The 23,951-nt window shown below is 45.6% G+C and overlaps 1 protein-coding gene across 1 annotated transcript in view; it reads right to left on the bottom strand.

Moving 5' to 3' along the window:
- Window positions 1-23,951, bottom strand: part of LOC131393799 (paralemmin-2) — a 69,743-nt gene that overhangs the window by 11,241 nt on the left and 34,551 nt on the right. The window contains exons 4-5 of the mRNA XM_058524824.1: window positions 5,865-5,979; window positions 4,972-4,993 (exon numbers count right to left, since the gene is read on the bottom strand). Of these exons, the coding sequence (XP_058380807.1) occupies window positions 4,972-4,993; window positions 5,865-5,979 (137 nt within the window). The remainder of the gene's footprint in view (window positions 1-4,971; window positions 4,994-5,864; window positions 5,980-23,951) is intronic.

The following is a 23,951-nucleotide window of genomic DNA, read 5'->3' as shown; positions in this document are numbered from 1 at the left end:
ACAATTTCAATACTTCGGGCTGGTGTTTCAGCCAGAAAATCCTAAGATTCCAAATAATAAAACCCAGTGAACTCACCATTAGCTCAGTTGCAGGAAATGGGGCTGTGTAAAAGAGGGAGACCAGGTCTCCCTGGGAAAACCTCAATTAGGGAAGTGAGACCCTAGAGAGCATGAACATCAGCAGGTGTGCCAAAGTATTAGAGAGGAGGAAACCACGAAGGAGAAGAATCTGTATATTCCCCTAGAGAAAAGGGGGAAAGTGTAGAAACATTCTAGAAAGCTGGGTTCTATATGAAGTGATTCTTTTCTGTGTCACAACCATGTCCCAGAATCCTGGAATGTCAATCACTCATCAATAATTGCATCTAACTGCTTACTGCATATCTCCACTGAATATCTCACAAACACCTCAAACTCAGCATGTCCAGAGTGGAACTCTTATCTTCACTCATCTGCTGCTTCTCCTGTACTCTGTATCTCTACTCATTGGTGCCACAATTCATCCAGGATCCTGGGCGGTGCCTTCACTCCCCCTCCCAGTGTCCAGTCAGTCCCCCAGCCTCTGCCTCCTTTACATCTCTTCCATCTGTCTTGTCCTCTGTATCCCTGTCAATACCACCTTAGTTCTGGTAGTTTCCTTTTTCCTTTCTTTAATTTCATGCTGGAGAGGATCATGAATAGACACTAGATTAGGATTAGAATTAGGATTAGTTCAGTTCTACCAACTAGACCATTGCTGACTCACATGTGATTCTGAACAATCCAGAAGGTACTGATAATGGACCATTATGTTCTTAGGGCAAAGAACACACTCTGTGGGTAAGGAGGGGTGGAGTTTCTCCAGGAGAATGGATTTTCCCACATCAACCATTTGGGAAGAAGAAACAGGAAAACAGGAGTAGGCAATCAGGCATTAGGTTGGAGTGAGGCTCGGGTTACTGTCTCTCTCTGGGGCCTTACGTGTGCTGGAGCTCGGACCCTGGGTCGGGCAGACATGATTGAAGATCCTCCATTGCAAGGAAGGAAGTTGGGCCTTTGAGATGATGGTAGGCTGGAAGATGGCCATGAAGGAGCCTGTGGGGACCCCCTGAAGCTGGGCCTGGATTTGAGCCAGGGGCTCTGAGTGTAGCCACATATCTGAAGTTGCACATTATTCTCTGTGTTGAACAGTCCTGCCAGTATTCATGAACTTAGGTTGCAGACTTTACTCTCACCATGGGGAGCTGTGGGAAGGGTCTGGGCCCCAAACCAGCACAAGGCAGGACCAGAGAGAGCAGCAGCTTGGGGTAAGCTGGTGCTGTGGGGGTAGGAGTAAATTGCTAACAGTAGTCCATGGGAGGAATGGAGCAGCAATCTGGGGCTAGGGGGACAGTGCAGGGCACAAGACATGACCACAGCAGATTTGCAGAACTTCTGAGTTTCCCTGAGGATTTCCAGAAATCTGTGGAATGGTATCTTGGTAAATTTAACTTTCTGCATTCAAATAAGATGGAGGCTCAAGCCATTAGGACCAGGCGAGACCTCACGGACTGGTCTTACATGTGCCTAATACATTCTGTGCTACGTATAGAGTTTCTAGGGCATCTTTGCCTACTGAAAGTTTCAGCAGCTAGAAACAAAAGCCACTCACAGGGAACTCTGCATCTGAAAGAGCATGTGATTCCTAGTTCTTATGTCTCAGCCTCCCCCAGGAGGCAGCTCTCTGCCAGATGTGAGTGAGTGATGGAGTTTGCTTTGCCCAGTGTTCACTGGCTACAAGCTTGAGGACTACAGCTCTTGGTGGGCTGGGGCTGCATGGCTTCTGCTAAGAGATAAGGGAGTGGTGAGGAGTAGGGCATGAGGAAGAGGATAGGGCAGCCCCTTCAATATATCATTAAACAGGAAACCCTAAGGTTATACAGCTAGGAGGGGTCTGACAGACCAACATAAGGAATAAGAAACAGGGCATCCGAAGCTTCTATGGGAAGAATTTCTTCATGTGGCCTCAGTCGGTAAACTGTCCTCTTCCTGCCAAAGTCAGAGTGGTCTATCATTATTCCTCCCGCTGTCAGAGAAGGTAGAGAACAGCCACTTACAGAGCAGAAATTTAAGCTAAGTCCTTCTTATTAGCTCCAGGACTGCTGAAATCTATGAATAAACAGCCAAAGCTAGAGAAACAAAGTTGATGAAAACTCTCCTGAAAATGTGACTTCTGGGCAACTGAAGACACATTGAGATTTCCCAACAATCAGTATGAAGGTTTTGATGTGGGAAGGTTCCAGGCCACCACAAACTGGGATGGGCTGGAAACCTAAGCAGCTCAGTGTCATACAACAAACACTGAGATGGGCCCGGGACAGACATTGCCCTTTGTCAGTTCTGGCCTAGGGTTTCACACCAGCTCCTCAGTGGGTAAAGAACAGAGTTAGCACTATATGCAATTTATAGTTACACAGAACACTGTGCCTATTTAGGGCAGTAAAAACAACCCACCCAATTGATAAAGTGTGTATATAGGGCAGGGAGGAAGTGAGGGAGGATCAGAATGTATCTGGCCAGGAAATTCTACTCAAGATTGGAATACATTGCTCTTGATTGCCAAGGCTACCATGTAATCAAAAGCCACTGGTGATCCAGCAGGACAGTACCTTTATGTCCTCTGACATGCATACGGTGACATGCACAGGGTACCCAAAATGGAGTCATGACACATGCACACACCAGCAGCCATCTCCTTGGCCCCTCATTAAACTGGGGATGCTTTTGCAGACTATCTGCAGCGTCTTGTACAGTTATATAATCCTAGTTTGTTCTAGATTCTATAATCATCGTGGCTCAGAAGTTGAGTATTTACTTAAGGCACTATTATTCTATAATAATTTTGTGTTCGTTCTTAGAAACAACAGTTGGTTGATTCTAAGAGGGTCTTGGCAACTTTTTGAAATCAAAGAAGAAGATAATCAGACATCCCAAAGTCCCTCCACTGGACATGCTTCAGTGTTTACCCTCAGACCACAGTGTAACCTGAACATTGACCCCATTCTTGGGAGGATGTGTTCCCTCCTTCCAACTTCTTCCTTTGCCAGTAGATGTGGTGTGATGGAAAGGTCACTTCAGACTTAGTTATAACCAGAGATGGCAAGAATCCTAATCCAGGGCGAGAGGTAAGACCATAGAAAGTTTTCCCTGGCCATTTCTTGGCATCCTTAAGACTTTTGCATCCTCTTAAGTCTGAGCTCACCCATCCTGTCAAAAAGCACAGAGGATAGAGTCATGAGGGCAATTTTCTCTGCAGGCTCCCTTTTCAGTCATGATCAGGTTTCTTACCACCTCTATGAACTGCCTAGGCAAAAATAGTGGGAAGGAACTCATAAGGAAATGAGAGAAGTTCAGAGTGAAAATGAAAAAGACAGTGGCAAGAGAGTACAATGTAGCTTCATTCTCCGTGCCCCGCAAAGCCTGCCCAGGGACATGACATGTAGCCTCCTTCCCTTCCTCAATTATAGAGAGAAGTCTAGGAAAGGTCCTGGTTTTAGAAGAGAAGAGAAAAGAAAGAAGTGAAAGCACGAAAGGCCAATGTGCACCCTTCTGGTAAGTGGGTGTCTGTGGGTCAATGTCCCACACCCCCATCCCAGCCTGACACATATTGCATTATTGCTGATTATGTGCACCACCTCAGGTCTTCCCTAGCACCAGGGAAGCCCACTCTCCTTCCCATGCTGCCACCCCCAACCCCCCAAAACAGACAAGGCCACCTCCTCAGTCCAAAAGCACAGAACAAGAGCCCTGATTTGGGCACACCCTAGAGAATGCTCTAGAACTGTCACAGGTCCTCTTCCTGGAGTCCCTGCTGACTCAGCCTTGACTTGTCACTGCCCACATGTGCGGAGAGCATGAGGTTTAATTTAATACCTTCCCAAAGCTCACCCAGGGAGCCAAAATCCAGATCCCCTGCCTTTTACTTGCTGGGGAAAAACAAAACAAAACACCACAATACCTTATTATTCTTTTTTCTTAGGTCAGAATTATGCTTAGTGCAACTGTCTTTGCTAATCCAGAAAAATGCACTATCCCATATATTAATCTTTTTAAATATATTTTAAATTTTTTCCCATATATTTCCAAATGACATGGGGAAAACAGTGAGGCCAACTCTTACTCTGGTTCCTTATCGTCTTCCTGGTTTAGAAATTGACCTTATAAGAACCAGGTGAGCAGATGGCATCTGATCCTTCCAACGAGTCCCGGCATTCTAAGCAGGCCGAGCTGAGGGTCAGAGTGCAAGTGGGAATCGAGTGGTTTTCATGAGTTTGTAGCTGGGGTTAGGGGAGCAAAGTGAAGGACGAGAAGCACACAATCTTAAGGTCATCCCCATGGCCCCCGGTAAGGAGAGCGGAGGGCAGGAGGAACGCCTGCTCCTGCCAGGATAGGGGTAGGAAGCCAGGGCCCTGCTCCGACCTTCACACGCTCCGGGCCAACTCTCCCCCCACAGGGAGGGAGCTCTACCCAGCCCCGTTTCCTTGGAAGGCTGGAGAAACTGCAGTTTTCTGAATCAAGGCAAAACCAGAGGCCTTAGGAAGGTTTTCTCAACACCAGATGATGGCCTTCTGATGTGTGTTGTGTCCTGGAAACCTAACCACCTGCACAAATGGGCTCATTCCTGCCGGGGACCTGGTCCTGATGTTAGCACTCTTTGCTGAGCATCTTTCAAGAAAGGGCCAAGCAGTGAACCTTGGGGACCGAAAGCGAAGGAGAAGAGGCAGGCCGACTGTATAAGACTAGAAACAGTGAGTCAAGAAACAGCCCTTGACGAAGAGAGGCAGAGAAGACTTGGGATGTGGACCTCCTCCGTGCCCTGCAAACAGCGCTGCTTTCTTTCTGATGCCCTTACAAGCCAACACATCACATCTCCTGGTGTGTTAATGAAACCCCCTAAGCTGACCGGGATAAAAACACTCATCTACAGACGGGGCAGAGAGCACTCATGCTTACCTCCATCCGTACTGGAGAAGCTCTGTGGAAACACAAAAAACAGGGCAGAGAGTTACTACACACGTGGGGAGATAATCTCTTACTCATTTAACCCATCTTTCTCCTCCAGCCCAGGCCCAGAATTTGACTGTGAGGGGCAAACCCAATGCTGTCTTTTCTTCTGAGAAATTTATTTGGGATCCTGAAATGTAAGGGAAAGGTTTACCATTCCCACTTTACACCAAATTCTCCCAATAGAGATTTATTTTGATTATCCAGCAAATACACTTGGTTGTGTTAGAGAAATGATATCAGAAAATCCCATCTGAGAATTAACTTGATTAGACCGCATTCCTATCACAGATGGGTACCTGAGGAACCAGGAGTTACAAAACAGAGGGAAGGTCCCAACATATTCAGAGCTTGCTGGCTTTATGGAGTCTCTTCTCTGGGCTACATGGCACCATCTGCTTTTATAGACAGTAAAATTTCATGTATTTACACTATTTGTGCTTGGAAGTCATGTCCATTTTTTGCCTCTGGCCTTTTTATAAAGGAAAGACTTAAATTAAAGCCACAGGGAGCATATTTAATCTGCTTAATAAAAGTTGGTTTCAGAATTCTAGAGTCCAGCAGGAGACGACTTTTCAGGCACTAGGCCTATAAAGGGTTTGGACAGGAGTAGAGGGGGTTAATTTAATGACTCTTCTCTGGGCTTCCTGGCAGGTCAGGTGGTCCCACACCTGAAGACAGGCCACTCTCAGCTTCAGAGATGGTGCTGGTCCTCACTTCACAGAGTGTGGGGCTCAAACTCCTCATCAATACCAACAGGCCTTTTCTCCAGTTGGCACCATTTCGCTAGTGCTTACTTCCCCACGGCTATGGTTTAGAGAAGTCACAATCGTTTTCTTCACCTTCTGAAAGTCCTTGAATGATTTTTCTGTCTCCTTTAGTCTCTCTAGGATGATTTGCTCTTTGGCAGATATCTGGGACTCTTCACTTTCTAGCGCTTGTATTTCCTGCTCCAGCCTGGAAAACACACAAACAGAGGACAGGTTACTTTCTTGTCGCGCCATCCCCAGGTCAGAGACCAGCTCCTTCCTGTTGGTGACTTCCTGGCAGTCTCCGTTTTACATTATGCTGAGGTACGAGGCCAAGGTTTTACATTACAGAGCGTCCTGTGTTTTCAGCTTTGCCACCAAGCAGACATCGGTCGAAGGAAAACAACCCAGAGCTACTGCCACTAGTTCGCTGCCATCACTTTGCAATATGCTGTGATGTCTCCTCTTCAACTCTATTAATATGCACATTTTTAATTTGGAGGTAGATTATTTTTACATAGCATAGAACATAATATCTGAAGGAAAACATCTTCATATTCTCCTAGCTATCTCAAAATAACTGCTCTTCTGTGAGGTTTGTCAAAAGATGAAAGGCCAGTCTTGCTCAAAGGAAATATGTTGCCAAGAAATGGCCAGTGGCCAGTACCCTTGGGAGCCTGCTGTCATCTCCCTCAGTGGCCTGGTCTCTACTGCCAAAAAGAGGGGAAATGGAGTGGACTGATATAATGGCCCCTACTCTTCTGGGACTTTCCTCAGCTTTCACAGCCATCCTATATATTTTCTGGAAGGGAAATTTCAGCACTGCCAGGAGACTCTGGGAATATTCCAGAACAGCAGCTACAGTTATGATTTGGAAGACGTCTCAGCAGCTGTATTCTTTCAATAAAATAATGGTAAGAACCATTCTTTCAATGAGCACTAAATCTGTGCCAAGAACAGAGCTAAGAATTCACATGGATTATTTTATTTAACCTTCCCAATGACCCTACGAATAAGGAATTCCCATTTTCCAGATGAGATCATTAAGGCTTGCCAAGTTTAAGGAGCTACTTTACTGTTGCAGAGCCTTGAAGCAAGGATTCAAGCCAGGAAGTCTAACTCTAAACTCTACTGCTAACCATTGGGCTAAATTCTTACCACATGGATTCTGCAGTATTTCACCTATTTCCTGCTGTGTTAAACATTGAGCACGTTGGCATATTAGGGCGGCACCGTTATGCAGCAATGCCTTTGGGCGTTACAAAGGGATAGATGGTCCCCTGGTAAAGGACTCCAGACTATTATGCTTCTTGAATTATTTGGTCTGATTTTATTTCTTTATTCATTCACTTTTGCTTTTGGTGTCTTTCTCTTCCGTCGTGCTGGAGGCTTTGCTGCAGAGTCTGTGCCTGCCTATATTAGTCCTCTCCCTCCTCCTCCTCCTCCTCTTCTTCCATCTTCTCACCTGCTCTTGGGGACTGGTTACCCAAGTCTATTAGACTAAGACCTAAAATAAAGAGTTCAGAAGGAGATCTTCTAAGGGGTACGGAACACCAAGATATAGACATGGATTTATTTAGGGATGCACTGTGCCCCTCAGAGGCCTTTTCTGTTTCCTTCCTGGGTGTCAGAAAAATGACCTCTGGATGGATGAGACTTTGCAGCAATTATTTTGGATTTTGAAGACAAACTCTACATCCAACTGTACACCCTCCAAATGAACACAGCTTCAGATCTACTTATTTTTCACTCACAGTAAAAGTGGAAGTCTTTATAATGACTTACAAGGCCATCTGTCATCTAGCCTCCCATTACCATATGGCATCCACTTTTACCACCATGCCTATTTCACTTGACGCTTTAGTCAAACAGACTTACTTCTTCTTCATCCATTTGTGCCCCATGTTTTTGCCTCCTCCAAGAAACCCATCTCATGGGCCGGCCCCGTGGCTTAGCAGTTAAGTGCGCGCGCTCCGCTACTGGTGGCCCGGGTTTGGATCCCGGGCGCGCACCGATGCAGCGCTTCTCCGGCCATGCTGGGGCCGCGTCCCACATACAGCAACTAGAAGGATGTGCAGCTATGACATACAACTATCCACTGGGGTTTTGGGGGAAAAATAAATAAGTAAAATTATAAAAAAAAAAAAAAAAAGAAACCCATCTCAAAACCCTAACCTTCTTGAAGTCTCAGCTCAAATACCACCTGCCCCATGAGGATTTCATGGATTCACCACCAGGAAATAACACTGCCCTCCTCTGACTCTATGTTAGACCACTGGTTCTCTACCGAGGTGATTTTGTCCCCCAGGGATATTTGGTAATGTCTGGAGATATTTGGGTTGTCCATAATTCAAGGAGAGTAGAGTTGGTGCGACTGGCCTCTAGTGACTGGTGGCCAGGGATGCTGCTAAACATCCTACAATGCACAGGACACCTTCCACAACAAAGAATTATCTGGCCCCAAATACCAATAGCACTGAGGTTTAGTAACTCTAAACCCTGTGTTAGAGTACACATAAATGATTAATTTCCCCTCCTAGATTATAAATTCATCACAGGGAGGGCACAAATGCTCAATACAGTCATGCGTCGCTTAACGACAGGGATACATTCTGAGAAATGCATCCTTAGGTGATTTTGTTGTTGTGCGAACATCATAGAGTGTACTTACACAAACCTAGATAGCAGAGCCTATTATACACCAAGGCTATATGGTTCTAATCTTATGTCATATATGATTAATCCCATCATATATGACGGGGCCGCCTGTCTGTCATTGACTGAAACATCGTTATGCAGCACCTGACTGTACACGTATGTTGAATGAATGAAACCAAGTTGCAAAAAGGTGTGGTTCAGCCAAGACGAGACCTTCAGGATTTCTAAGACCAGAGTGAATTCTTCAGCAAGCTTTGACTTGAGAAGCTGTGTGTGTGGGCTGAGATGCAAAGAGAGTCTAGAGGAGAGAGAGCCAAGTGACATAGACATATAAACAAAGAGATATAAAACTCCCTTGCTGTTCCAAATGTTCAGCAAAACCTTCTACACATATCTGTGTAAAGTATTTTGGGGGGAATTAATGAAAAGGATATGAGCATGGAAGAGGGACAACACACGGGACAGCCAAATGTTCCGCAAGCTGAACTAACTCAATGGGTAGAGGAGCTCCTGGGCCAGAAGGTTCCTGGATAGACTGGATGATGGTACCTGCAAGGTGAGCTCTGAGTGGATTTGAATCTCAAAGGACGGAGTACCCCAGCAGCTACTTAGGATTTGGGTAGATTCTCTTCTCAAACATATTCCCTCCTTGCCCCCTTCACCTCCATGGGAAGAGCATACACGTCCCTGATCCACTAATGCTGGTCTTGGCCGTGTGATTTGCTTCAGCCTCATGGTGGGTGGTATGTGCTTCCCTGCTCCTTGACTTTGGACTCAGTCATGTGACCTGCTTTAGCCAATGGGATGTCAGCAGACACGCCACAGGCTTGGAATGTGCCTGCCCAGTTGGGCTTCTCCTCACGTGCCTCTGCCAGCAGCAAGAGAAAAGCTTCTCTGGGCCACTGCCGTCCCTTCAGCCTGGGCCCTGGAAAGAACAACGGGGAGTAAACCAGAACCCAACTCGGAGCCAGAAGCCATGCCTAGTCAGGCCTGCACCTTAAATTAGAGCCATTCAGCTGAGCCCAGCCTAGATCAGCAAACACTCAGCCTACTCACAGAAGTGTGAGCAAGAATAAATGATTTTTGTTATAAACCACTGTGTTGGAGAATGGTTTTTCATATAGCACTATTGTGGCAATAGCAAACTGCTACAGCTCAAATATTTATATATTATAGGGATATATATTATATATGTGTGCATTATATGATATATATGTGTGTATATATCCTAATAATATAAATATATATACAATATATGTACATAAAATATATATATACATATCTCAATAATAGCTGAAGCTAAAAGATTAGAAAGACTATGAGCTATGCTCTCCCGACTTCCCCCAATCCTCAGAGAAACCTGGAGGGACAAAGGGCACCCCTTCATGAGAAAACAGAAAAATATTAGTGGTAGTTGTCTCTGGGTAATGGGATAATGGGTGATTTTAATTTTGTTCTTTATAATTTTCCATATTTTCCCAATTTTAAAAAATTCATGGATTCCTTATCCAACCAGAATAGAAACAATTAATTGCTTTTCAAAAATCCCTCCTTGGTCTGGTGCTGAGAAGGCAGCATTTCATAGGCGGTGGCACAGGAAAGGAGCCAGGGCCTCAGCTCTTCTTGTGTCAAGGGAGAGGGTTAAATGGGGCATTCCATCATCGATTTACACTCAATTCAACCAACGTTCATGGAGCTTGTTTGGCTGGACTCAGAGCTAGGCACTACAGGGGATTCTAAAATAAACAAGATCATGTTAAAAATGGCTGACTAAAAAAAAAAAAAAAAGGCTGTCTAAGGAACTCACTCCTCCCCGTGAAGCAGCCCCAAGTGGTTAAGGATTCTCTGTGACCTGATGCCCACTGGCTGGCCCGACTGTCTCCACAACCTGGCCCTGGCCCTCCGGGTTTCAGGGCTCTCAGCTATACAGTTCAAGTGCTAAAGATTTGGGTCATGATACTGCGTAACTGAGAAGGAACAGAGAGAGGGAAAGCAAAAAAAAAAGCAATGAAACTAGACTTTCACGATAACAACAACTGAGTTTCACCCAAAGGGAATGAATGCGGGAAATGGACAGTTTATGTGAGTCTAAGCAAGTCAGATCCAAGTAATAGATTTCTCTACAAATGCACATGTGGTCTTGGCCAGGTCCTGAGGGTGCTGGATGGCCAGGCCACTATCTTTCTGTGGAAAACCTGAGGCCGGGGCTGAGGAGCGTCCCAAGAAACAGTGTCATGGGGTTAATGAGAGTCATCCCGGCTGGGCTAGAAATGCCATTGTTTTGTAGTTTCATGATTGAAATCTAACGCAGTCTTTCCTGGAGGAGTCGAGTAGATATTGCTGAGCTAAAAATAAAGAATGGGCAGAAAGTGTAATTGATACACAAGGTTAATCGAGGCTCTTTAGCCTAAGACAGGTGCACATAACAGTCTCTGACCAGCTTGCTCAGTTTCTTCTGAGCAAAAAGCAGACTGTAATAGGCTGTAAGGAAAGGTGACACATTGCAGCTGCGTAGGTTTAATTTACTGTAAATGAGGTTGCAATCACGGCCAAATGGTCTTATAAAACCTGCCTAACCCCAATAGACTTTCCTCAGGAGAATACAAAGGGCCTAGGGCTCTGTGCAGTGCATCGATCATTCTCTCACTTCAAACTCCATTTATACATTCATCCATCCAACTTGATGCCAGCACCTTCTCTCCACCAGGCACTGTGCTGCGCTTCAGGGACAGAGAGCTACATCAGCCACATGTCTGCTCCTGAGAGCTCTTGGTCAAGTGATGAGAACGGCCAAATAAACATGTAAATTATAATACAACCCAAGAGAGCAATAACAGAGGAAAGAATGATGTGTTCTTGAAGCATCAGTTCTGCCTGGGAGTGTGGCGGGACTCCAAAGCAGCCTGCCCAGTATCTCCTCCCCTTCTTCCAAACTAACAGAATCCTCACTTTGCTGGTGGTGGCGATGTGCTCACCTGAAAATGCACACATCCAGCTTCCACTACAGATAAAAGCGGCCACAGGACAGCTCTGGCAATGAGATGTAAGTAAAAATTGTTGGGAGTGACTTCAGGGAAAGCTCCTTAAAAGGAAGAGGGTTGACTTAAGTGGCATATGCCCTATACCTTTTGCTTTTACTCTTCTTCCTGCCCAGTACAGGGACTTGGGGCTAGACAGATGTATTAGTTTCCAGTTGTTGCTGTACAATGACCACAAACTTAGCGGCTCACAACAATATAAACTTATTATCTTGGGGTGGCCTGGTGGCTTAGTGGTTAAGTTTGCACACTCCACTTCGGCGGCCCTGGGTTCGCAGGTTCAGATCCCGGGCACGGACCTACAGACTACTTATCAAGCCATGCTGTGGCAGGCGTCCCACATATAAAGTAGAGGAAGATGGGCCTGGATGTTAGCCCAGGGCCAATCTTCCTCAGCAAAAAGAGGAGGATTGGCAACAGATGTTAGCTCAGGGCTAATCTTCCTCACCCCCCAAAAAAAACTTATCATCTTACATTTCTGCAGGTCAGAAGTCCGGCATGGGTGTCACTAGACTAAGATCAAGGGGTCGGCAAAGTTGTGTTTCCCTCTGGAGGCTCTAAGGAAGAATTTATTTCCTTGCCTTTTCCAGCTCCCTGAGGCCACCCACATGCCCCCCTTCCTCCATTTTCAAAGCCAGCAATGGTGCATCTCTCTGACCATTCTTCCCCAGTCACATCTCCCTCTGGCTCTTCTTCTGCCTCCCTCTTCTACTTTTAAGGATCCTTGTGATTACACTGGGCCCACCCAGATAATCCAGGATAATAATCTCCCTATTTTAAAGTCAGCTGTTTGCAGACCTTAATTCCATCTGTGACTCTAATTCCCCTTTGCCATGTAACCTAACTTATTCACAGGTTCTGGGGATTAGGATGTAGACATCTTTGGGGGTCCATTACTCTGCCTACCGGAAGGGATATGATGCTCGAGGTGGAACAGTCATCTTGTGTCTACAGAGGCATGAGTATGCTAAGAATGGCTGTGTGTACAGAAGGTGAGGATTGCCTGGGTTTTAGATGGCATCACAGAGTGACTACACCAGCTCTGGATTGTTGGTTCCAGATTTCGTGTTGTGAGTTTAAGCCACTGTTGTGATCACAGCTGAATGCAATTCCCAACTGATATAAGGTAGTGAGAAAAACTTGACTAAGTGGTAGCCGGGCCTTGAAGGATGCATTCACCAGGTGGAAAAGAGAAGAAAGTGTGCCAAGCAGAGGAGACAGCAGGGACCAAGGCCCAGAATATCACATGTCCCTACGCTCACCCAGGAGCGTGTGGCCTTGCATGCTCTACCCTCCAGTTGACACAGCTCAGCGTGATGCCTCAGGGAGAGCCTCCACATTCCTGTCCTTCACCCCCGTAGCTCGTTCTGTGCTTTCATTCTGCTGTGCCTTGCCTGGCTCAGAAACACCTCGCCTTTGAGGCCGTGCTGAGAGCCTACCTTCCCTCTTCAGCAGTGGGAGAAAACAAGGCTCAAACAAAGAGAGAAGAGAACAAGAGAGGCTGAGGGAGATGGACCCTGGGCCACTGATTCCCTAGCTACTGCTTCCCATGATTCTCTGCTACACATTTGCCCTTCTTATTTACAGGAGCAAATAAATCTTTCCTTTGCGTGGGCATCTCTCAGCTGAATTCAAACGAGTAGAGACTAATACGAACTGGGTTTCCCTAGTCTTACTGTTGGGAGAGGACTTTGCCTATAAACTCAGGGATGCTTCATTTTTCTTTCTCTATCAATGATGACGATAATAATAATTATAATACTAATAATTCTTATATTGTCTTTGTTATGTATATATTGCTTTATTCAACAACAATAATAATGATTAGGATTTTTGAATGTCTAGGCCCTAAGTGTTTTATATGCATTATGATCCTTAGTCTTCACTATGAAGCAGGAATTCTTTAACTCTCATCACACAGATGAAGGAACTGAGATACAAAAAGGTCACTGATTTGCCCAGGCTCACAAAGATAACGTGGGGCCAGGACTTGGACCCAGGAGGTCTGGCTGGAGAACCAGTATTCTTTGCCGCTAATTTTGACTACCTCCCTAGGACCTCTTCCTCTTTTTCCCTCGTTTCCTCAAGAATGCATAGTGAACATAATGTATTTTTCATGCTCATAGAACCACAGAAGGTCAGGCTGCGAATGGCAGCCATGTAATCTAATTGCTTTTCAGAAACATGAAGCCCTTGAACTGTACTCCACCCATCAGTTAACCTATCTCTGCTTGAAATCCTCCACACATGGGGACCTCACCACCTCCCAAGGCAGCCCATTCCCTCTTTGAACAGTGTCGACCACCAGAACGCGTGCTCACAGATTTAGACAAAGGTCATTTCCCTGTAGCTTTCACCAATTGTCTGAGCTGGAAGTGCAGAGGTCAAGTTTAGCAAACATGTGACTTGCAGGAGCTCCATTCTGGGAAATGACAAGACCCAGGCAAACAAAACTTACTACCCAATGGGGAACACTGGTGATAAGAATTGGGGCTGAGTGGGGTGGGGGGGCTGGTGGGGAGAGGAGAAAAGGAAAGGGGTGGAATGACCAAGAGGAAGGAGGACTTTTCGGCTTCCTCATGGAGTGAACTTAGCACCGACTAAAAGCTGAGGCTAGAGGAGCAGTAAAGAAGCGTTCACAAAATCTTCGGGACCTTAAGTATATTTCTGAGCAAGCTCTGAGCAAGACCAGTCTACTCCCGACAATGAAGTGAGCCTTTACAACTTTCCTCACTGTTGAGGGGCATGGTGAGGGTCACACACACAAACCACGAAGAGGCCAAACACTGCCGCTCAGCCGGCATGCATTTAAAGCTCAGTAAATTCTGCCAGAACAGAAGGAGATGCTGGCAGACTGGCCGAAAGTGCTGAATTCAGACCTGTTCTCTTCTCTTGATCATGGTTGAGCAGTCAAGTGGGGTGCCTGTCCGGCCAACCTGCCAAAACAAGAACCTCAGGAAGAATGCTGCTCAAAAGAGAGAAGACCTGCCCACATCTTTATGTATCCAGCATAAGGAAAAATGTAAAAGATACTGCTAGTTGTTCACCAGTTTCCGTCCTCCCTTTCTTTCATATCAGTGCAATCCCTCAAGTTTAGCTGGGCACATGGCCACACAGAATGATGTCTACATTTCTCATCAGAATACGTATGGCGTATTCTGGCCAAAGGGATATAAGTGAAAGCATTATAGGGCAGCTTCTAGAACCTTCTTTAGCCCTTTCTTCTTCAGCCCTTCCTTCATCCTTCTGCCTGAAAAGCACATGTGTGCAAGTGGAGCTCTAACTGCCATCTTAGACTCCGAGGACAAGGATACGAGAGGGATAAACTGGAGGAAGCCTGAGTCCCTGAGGAATTCACAGAGCACAGCCACCAGACAGCTCTTGACTGCCTACCTGTGGATTTTTACTGGAGGGAGAAATAAACATCTTGGTTAGGCCACTGTTACTGTGGGTCTCTTACTTGCATCCACGTTTAATCCTAATTAATACAAGCCATTTACCATGTACTGTTGAATTTTGAATGAATGCTCTTAGAAGTATGCTGAGGAAGTGGGGCCATAGCTAATCACAACCAAGAGACTCATTAATGACTCAGCAGGAGCAGAAGAAAAAAATTAGCAACTGCAAAGTCTGAAATTCATGACTGCTATTCAACTCTTGGAAATGGGGTTCGGCTGGAGCTGTGCCTCACCACCCTCCCCCCTCAAATCTATGCCCCACTGGACGTTTCAGCAGGGATGTTCCTATCTTTGCACAATGACAATCCTCCACTGCTAGCATCTCTTTGGTGTGCTGTGACTGTGATGTTTGTGTCAGTCTCACAACCAGAGCACTCGCAGCTGAATTAACATCAGAAAGAGCCAAGATGGGCTGTCTATACCCTTTAAGCACCTTCCCAGCCTAGCAGTGCAGTGAGCTAATCACCCCCATGCATAAGACTTAACAACACGGGGCTCACTCATGACACTGAAGTTTCAGTTACGTGGTGGGAGAAGAAGACACACTATATGTGGTTCAGGAGGGAGTGTGGGGGCCAGCAGCTGTTCATTTTGCCTGCCCAGGATCCCCACTACTTTCCATTTGGCAACAACATCCAGTTCCTCCACCAGGAAACAATCTCTCTGGAGTTCCCTGTGGATTTGGTGAAACTATTGAATAGAAAGCCCCACATCCCTGGCCAAGGAGTAGAAATATGACCAACCTGGCTCAAGTGGACTCTTGCCCAGTAATCTGCGTCTCGAGAGGAGTGACCCAAGAATGGAGAATAACCGTGGGTGAATCATTCCCACGGCAGGATTTTGAAGACTGTCCCATCGGTTCCTGCTGCCTGGGTCCCCAATTCTGCCTCAGACTTGATTATCTGACCTCTCCCTTCATTCTAAGAATTCTTAGCCTCCTCTCTCTCTCTCTCTCCCTTTATCTCTCCATCTCTATCTCAATATCGCTCTGTTTCTATATTCTAGGTAGAGCACTGGGAAGAATATTGTTTGTCTTCACAGAAATAGATGCTATAAAATTCATTTTCCATATTTCAGGAAGATGGTGCTTTTGTTTCTATGGCACTCCCCAAATATTTATTATCTGTGACTCAATTTGCAAGGAAATAGCTTCTTTTTATTTAGATGAGTATGTCTGGAATCATTGCAGATCATTTGGTATTTTACTGTTAAAAAAAAGGTTAATGGCCCTTAAATAAACAGAGGATTTCCATTTCTCTTTATGAAAAAACAGGACCTTCCTTGACTGCAAGGTGTCAGTGGAAACTCAAGCCCGTTTCATTTTTTTCCCCACATCCTCACTGAGACAGATATATGGCAGAGAACAGAATGGTCCCTTTAAGAATTCCTAAAGTACAGCTCACATCCTTTCCCTTGTTGAGAAGCTCCTGATGGCTCTCCATCACCTCCTTCCCGAATCCCATCAGACTTCTTAGGCTGGAAGTTCACACCCTCAGTGCTCTGTTCTAACCCTTCCCTAGCCTTAAACTTTATCCTGTGTTCCAGCCAGAACAGATTGCATGCTGCTCCATGAAAAAGCCAGGAATGACTCCCCACTCCCAACTCCACTGACTAAAAACACACCTAGTGATCAAAGCCCGGACTGAACTCTGTCTCGTTAGTAAGGTTTTCCTTAAGTCCTCTCAACCTGATGTGTTTGCTCCTTCCAAATCCCCACAGCATTTTTAGCCCTCATAGGTACTTGGTATACCCTGCCTGGTATTAGAGCGTTATATATGCATTTATCCTTCCCAGTCTGAGCTGTACCACCCCTCTCTCGAGTACAGGCTTATTGAGAGATAGGACTATATTTTATTTTATTACAGTACCTCATATTCTTCCCTGTACATATTTGTTGAGGGAATGAAAACAAGGCAAAGCAAGAACACACTTTCAAAGGATTCTAGAGTGAAACTATCTTGGAAATGATGATATTAAATACCATTTTTAAAATCTTGGCTTGTGGGGCTGGCCCAGTGGCATAGTGGTTAGGTTTGCGTACTTCACTTCGGTGGACCGGGGTTCACAGGTTTGGATCCTGGGCACGGACCTACACACCGCTCATCAAGCCATGCTCTGGTGGCATCCCGCATATAAAATAGAGGAAGATTGGCACAGATGTTAGCTCAGGGCCAATCCTCCTCAGCAAAAAAAAATCTTGGCTTGGTTTTGCTGCTTTCCCCACAAATATACTAATGTCTATATTCATTGAGAAAAAAAATTTATATTGATTTGTATCTTTATCTAAATATACAGCTGGGACAAAGTAGTACTTTTCATTACTGATTGAGGTGCAATCAAATTTAATCCCAAATAAATATGAATGAAAATTTCTCTCTCTGTAAATTTTCTTTAGCCCATGGAGACCAGCCTCTCTCTCCTTTTCTTGTGCATTGATTCCATCTGGAATCACATGGCTCACACCATCAGAATCCACGCAAGTTGATTTCTACTACAGGTCATCATTTCCAAGCTTGCCCTGATTTCTTGGGTCTGATTCTTGTTTGAGTCTGATTACTATACAAAAGTGAGAGGATCTCCTTTTAAAGCAGTATCTTTCTCAGTGGCTTAAACCCTTTCTTCCCAAGAAATGTCTCTTTCTGCAGGAAGAGACAAAGTCACATCCAGCCTTCTTGCCTCCAGCCTCCGACGCACAGACTGTCCTGTTGCAGGCCAGTGCCTCACCTCTGCACCTGACCTTGTACAGATTCCTCTGGGCTGGAACTCCATCAATTATCCCCTCTCCTGTAGCTTCAACCTTTTTCTGAGATGCCTCCTTCTCTTTAGTCCATAAACAAGAAAAAATTCTCTCACACTAAAAATAGGTGAACTTCTCCTGACCCCGCATCCTGTTCGAGTTGCTGTTGAATCTCTCTTCCAGATTTCCCCAACAGCACCGGCCTCCAGCTGCTTCAACCTCCTCACACCCCAATCACCCCTCGGCTTACTCCACTCTGCCTTCTGCCCCTGCCACTCTGTTGTGTGCAGCCTTGTTCAAGTCCATGATGTCCTATCTGCCAGGTCTAATGGATGCTCTCTGATGTGAATCTATTGACTCCTTTGTTTTTTAAAACACTGTGGACCACTTGTCTTCCCCTTCGGAGACCAGGACACCATATTCTCAATATGGGCTCCCCTCTCCTACTCCTTCATCAAACGTTTATTTGGCTCACTGTTCTTCTTGCTCGACATTTTATCCATGTCCAGCCTCATGCTTTAGTTCCCACCTACATGCTGACATCTACCCAACCTATATCTTCAGCCTCTCTCCTGAACTCCAGGCTCTATATATAAGTGCATTCAATGTCGCCACCTGGATGGTCCACAGGGACTCAAACTCAACATATGCAAGACCAAACTCATCTTTCTCCACAAAGCTGTTCTCCCTCTGGCATTCTTTAGCTCAGTTCCTGGTACTGCCACCAATCCATTCTACTTAAGATGGAAACCTGGATGTTGCCTTGACCTTTGACTTGCCCCTCTCTGATAACCACCACACACATGTATCAGCCGCTAAGTCCTGCCAATTTGCCCCACAAATCTCTTTCATGCTTCTTCCTCTTCAGCCCTGTACAGGCTCTCTCCTTCTTTCTCCTAAACGCCCATTGCAAGCTTCTAACCAATGTCTCTACCTCTACCCAGCCTCATGACTCTCAAATCCGGAATGTGCCTAGACACACCACAGTTGCACTCCCCTGCAGAACACCCCTCACAGGCTCTCCGCTTTGAGCTCCTTAGTCTACACACTCCTAGCCTCTCATTTACCTCCAGGAACAATGATTTCCTTGCAGATTCCTGCACACAGGATGCTCTTTCTTGCCTCAATGCCTTTGCCGATACCACTGCCTCTGCCTCAATTGCCCTTGTTCTCTCCCTTCCCTGTCCCCTTGGGAATTACTACTCATTCTTGAAGAATCTGCTCAGGTATCATCTCTTTCTGGAAGTCTTCCTTGGTCCCTTTCCCATCAAAGTGCCCTTCCTCCTTGCCGCCATATCTCATGGACATATTTCTATCACCAATTTTATTCCACTATATTTTAATCACCTTTATGGATATTGAACTTCCATTTGCAAACTTCTTGAGCATAATAACCATTTCTTCTTTATCTTTCTTTGAATATGGTTCTAGCATTCAGCTAGCTTGCATCTAGAAACTTGGCTCAGTGAAAGTTCTCAAGAAATGTTGGTTGAGTAAACGAATACATAAATTGTTTCTCAACTGGAAGTAGCCTCAAGACTCACTCTTTGGCTCAATTCCTTCAGTCAAAAATGATTCTTAAAAGAACAAATTTAAGATAATGGCAACTCTAGACTTAGTAAAAAGAACTGGTTAAAAAGAAACTTGTCTTATTTGCTTTCTCTGAGATAAGATAATGCAGAAGGTAACTGCTCTGTTTTCTAGACTTTTCACTCTTTTCCCTAAATACCTTAAATATATCATTTCACCTGACCCTGTGTGCGTGTGTGTGTATGTAATGTACTGTTCTTATTTACTCTGGGCTCCCCTAAATAAAACCACAGTTGGAGGACACACAGATATGCAGGAATTGGGCCAGAACTGACAGACAGTCTCAGCGTTTACTTCATTTCGCCCTGTGATTCTCTCTGAGTTCACCCCTTCATGCAGGAAGCATCTGGGTTTTCATATCAGATTGTGAAAATTGTTTATGTGGCGCATTCCGTTCTTCCAAATCCCTGTTTATTCATTGTTTGTGCCTAAATCCAGCACCCTGTGACAGCTTTCCTGCCGAATTAGAGCTTCTCATTAGCCTCTGTGTGTGTGCGTGTGTGTGTGTACACATCCACACAGCTTCAGCCACAGCTTTTATAAATGCCCAAACTGTGAGAATCCACACATTTTTGCCTGTTGTCCATGTTGGACAACACCACTCTGGGGAGACTGATGGTGTTTCAAGATACTTGATTTAGTGTCTACTGAGTCATTCATCAAAAAAAATTATTTAATGTCCAACAGCAGTAGTGGTAAAAACAGTTAACATTTATCGAGCATTTACCATGAGCCAGACAATGAGCTAAACGGCTTGTAAGCATGATTGAATTCTCTGCAATCTGCAGAGTAACTACTACTATAATCTACCCTTGACAGATGACAGGCAGGCAGCTGGGAGCGGTTCAGTAACTTGTGACCTCCCACCAGTAAGTGGCAGAGCTGGGATCCAAACCCAGGTCTGCTGTTGCTGGAGCCCAGCTATTGGGCTGCCCTGTGCTGCCTCCCTCCAAGAGCAAACGAAATGGTTCCTACTCCAGAGGTTTTCAATCTCTTCTTTTTCTGGTGTAGACTTTTCTTTTCCAATGTCTTGATCACACAGAGCTGTTCTGGTTGAGGCATGAGCAGACTGGGAGCCCCTCCCTCTTCTCCTACTCCATCTTTGCCTCAGCTGGGTCCTTCCACAGAACAGAACGTGGTTGAGAAGCCACTGCTCCATGAGAGAGGAGGAGCATCTGATGTATGACTAGGAACCCCATGGTGCTTCCAAGAGTGCTTTGTACACAGCCAGCGCTCAATCAAGTCTACTGCAGGAGTGTGGTTATGAAAGGGAGCATTCCCTCCTGCGGCCACCTATAGCCTAGGCTTCCATGAGCTGCTCAGAGGGCCACCAAAGGACAAACAGCACCTCTGGCCTCTGAGCCCTAGTGGGAAGAATGCCATCCATCTGGAAGGTCCAGGTGACAGCGTCACTGTGCCTGAAGCAGAGACTCAGAAGGAGGCTGGCCTGGGGAGCTGTGGCAGGGGCTGGGAGCCTTGGTAAATCCAAATGGATCATCCTAAAGGGCACCTTCCTCTTAGGCTTTTTTTTCCTAACCATGTTTTCCACACTTGACATTACCAGGTGACAGCTCCTCCTTGGTGGAGAAATTTGTCATCCCACTGGGATAATTCCAAAGTTATTCTAAGAGTTCCTGCTCAGAACAAATCAAGCCAATCAGGAAGCTCCTCCACATGGGCTGTGCTGGCCGATTGTTTCCCACTCGGACACTTCCTGCTATTGTTCTCCAGCATGTTCTCAGAGGCGCAGCCACTGAGCCCCGCCCCTTCCTCTCAGGGCTGCGATCACAGCTTCAGATCGAGGTACACTAGACTCAGAGATCAGGCACCTGGCTGGGAGAAAATGGCCTGAAATGAAAATAGGGGCGAGAGCTGGCCCAGGTGGCTAGAGCAGAAACCACAGTGTTTGGGTCTCTCTGGTTTTGGAAGAGAGGTTTGAAATATTCTGGATCATTCATCAGTTACTTATCAAGCATGTGTTGAGCTAGAAACAGCGATAGTTGCCTAGTCTCTACATTTAAGAAACTCATCATCTGATGAGGGAGGCAGGAATATAAACAATTATAAAATAGTGCTCAGTAGATCTCAAACTGGAAATTCAAAATGCTGTGAGCATGCAAAGATGAGAGCTTAACTAAATGCTTAGAAGGCAGGCAGGGCAGGATTTCAGGAGCTTGGAACATTGCAGTAGGATCTTAAAGGATCCTTAAAGGATGATAAGAAGTATCAAGGGATTTTGGGCCAAGGCAATAGCATGGACAAAGGGGCTCTGAGGCAGAAATGTACAGGGAGGGTTCAGACACATGAGTAAGGACCTCTGTAGGACTTTGCTCATGATGGGAAGAGAGTGACAAGGAGGGGAGGGTCCAGGATGAGATCAAATTTAGATTTGATGCTGAAGGCAACAGGAAACCATTTAAGTTTCTTGTTTGTCTACCTGTTTGTTTTAAGGGACTGATCAGATCAGCTATGTTCTAGAAAGATCTCTCTGGCAGCTGTGTGAGAATGGATGTGGATGTGTGGAAGAGGCGCAGAACGAAAGCAGAAAGACCATTTAGGAGTTGTCCAGGCAAGAGCCGAGGAGGCCGTGCTTGGCATGGACTATTGTGGGAAGCAAAGAAGGATTCCATTTATGGATTTTTATATTATAATGACATTGAGGACTTTCTAAGTCAACCTTTTTGCACTGGTGTTGTCCCACAGGCTAGGCTGAAAAAAATGAGTGACGTTAAATTGTGAAACTATGAGCAAAAGTAGAGTGAGGTAGTCCGGTGGCTAGAGTTTGTGAGGGGTTAACAAGACTCTTGGCTTTTCCTCCCCCCACCTCTCTCTCTCTCTCTCTCTCTCTCTCTCTCTCTCTCTCTCTCTCTCTCGGCCATGTCCCTGTGACTGCCCACTGTTAGAGGTACCAGAAGGCTCCTCTTCTTGGAGAAAGGGAGGAAATACAGCTGAAGCCAGCCATTTCTGCTCTGTTTGATAGTCTATGGTACAGTGTAGGCCAGGACATGAGTTTAAACCTTGAGGCTCTAATTTAAAATGTTCCAAAGGTTGAATTGTCTCAAACCCACGAGTTCCTACAAGGAAAACCAGCCCTTAGCCTAATGAGCCGCATCACTGTCCTCACATGTCTACAGCAGGAAAGGGTTTGGAATAACAGACTAATGGAGCATCACAGAGTCTGGGCAAATGCTGAGGCTTCCCTTCTCCCTTATAGCCAGAGGCTGAGTCAACACTGAACACTTCATCCTCCTGGAGTGTCCTGTGTGGGTCGCAGGCGCAAAGTGGCCCTGCACTGTTGGTTTCTCTTTGGCACATTCACAGGAGTCCTTCTGGCATCTCCCTGCCATTTTTGCATCTGCAGATAAAATAGAGACACTTTGTCTTTAAAATGCCAGCAAGAAGGCCCGACGGGGCCGTCCTTCCATGGTGCCCATGGTTGTGAGGCAGAAGCAGCGACATCCCCCCGCTCTGGCTCATGCATGCCCCCTGGTGGCTGGGCAGTAGGGACAGCATGGCTTTGGGGGAAGAGCCCACCTGGCCTGAGCTCTGGGAAAAACTTTAGGAAGTAAAAATAAAGTTACAAATATTCTCTCTGATGAACATTATCCCTATAGACTTATCAGCCCTGATTCTGTTTTACAACAGTTTAGTGTATTGAGAAGTCAAATGAGAATGATGCCTATTTCTGGGTTTTCAAGTCCAGAAGGAAAATAGAATTTTCCTCATACCAAGAGCCTGCCAACGAGAACCTCCAAATACAAAATGATTCACAGGCAGGGATCAAAGCCCAGGTCGTGCAGCATCACTTAAGCCAAATTAGAGAAGCTCTTAGAAGCAACACGAAAGGGGCTTGTATCAGGTCCAAAGAAGAACGCCCTTTACAATTTATCCAGAGACTTGTGCTTTTAATTGAAGCCCTCTGACAAAGAGATGATCTGCTTGGCCATTTGAAATGGAAACTCTTGGATATAGAAACAGTACATTGTGTTCCAAAATAATAATTGTAAAAAACAATCCGCCTCTTTCTGGTGGTTTGGCTTGCGCAGAAGGGTACCGGCCATCTTCCTCTTCAGCTGCGGCCCCACCCCTGAAGTTGTCCTACATTGTCTATTATTTCTGGATCCTGAGGCTAAGGGAGAATGACCTGAAGACAGCACAACGAAACCACACTGCAACACTCAACGTAACCGAGTGTTCAGGGCAGACCTGGTTTTTGTTGAAATAGTGCAGACCCCTCAGTATGGGAGGCAATCAATGTTGTTTGAGTGAATGAGTGAAGGATCACAAGCCTCCTTGGCACGTAGGAGAGTTCTCATATTCCCACAATAGCAGACGCTTGTGTAATACCTTAGAGCTTACGAAGTCCTTTCACACCCATTAGGGGTTGTTTTATTTCTATGTTATAGGTAAGAAAAACAAGAGGAAGGAAAAAAGAGAAATCAGAATCCAAATGCCTTTCATGCCACAATCTGATGTCTGGGAAGCTTCTCCTGGTTGTTTTAGACCAGTGGGAGGCAGCAGGATGTCCTGCAAATGAGCCAGGATCAGGCAGTCGATTAGTCTGCCATCCATTGGGTGGAGCACCAAGTAAGCTCCTCATTTTTCTTCATCTCAGTTTCCTCGTCTATAAGATGGTTATATGATGCATTTGGAAGAGCTATTTCAAAGCTATGAAGATGAAATGAGTTAATATTTAAGA

This window comes from Diceros bicornis, chromosome 28, assembly GCF_020826845.1.
Source record: "Diceros bicornis minor isolate mBicDic1 chromosome 28, mDicBic1.mat.cur, whole genome shotgun sequence".
Lineage (NCBI taxonomy): Eukaryota > Metazoa > Chordata > Mammalia > Perissodactyla > Rhinocerotidae > Diceros > Diceros bicornis.
The sequence above is the reverse complement of the archived record's forward strand: the minus strand, read 5'-3'. Positions and strand labels throughout refer to the sequence as shown.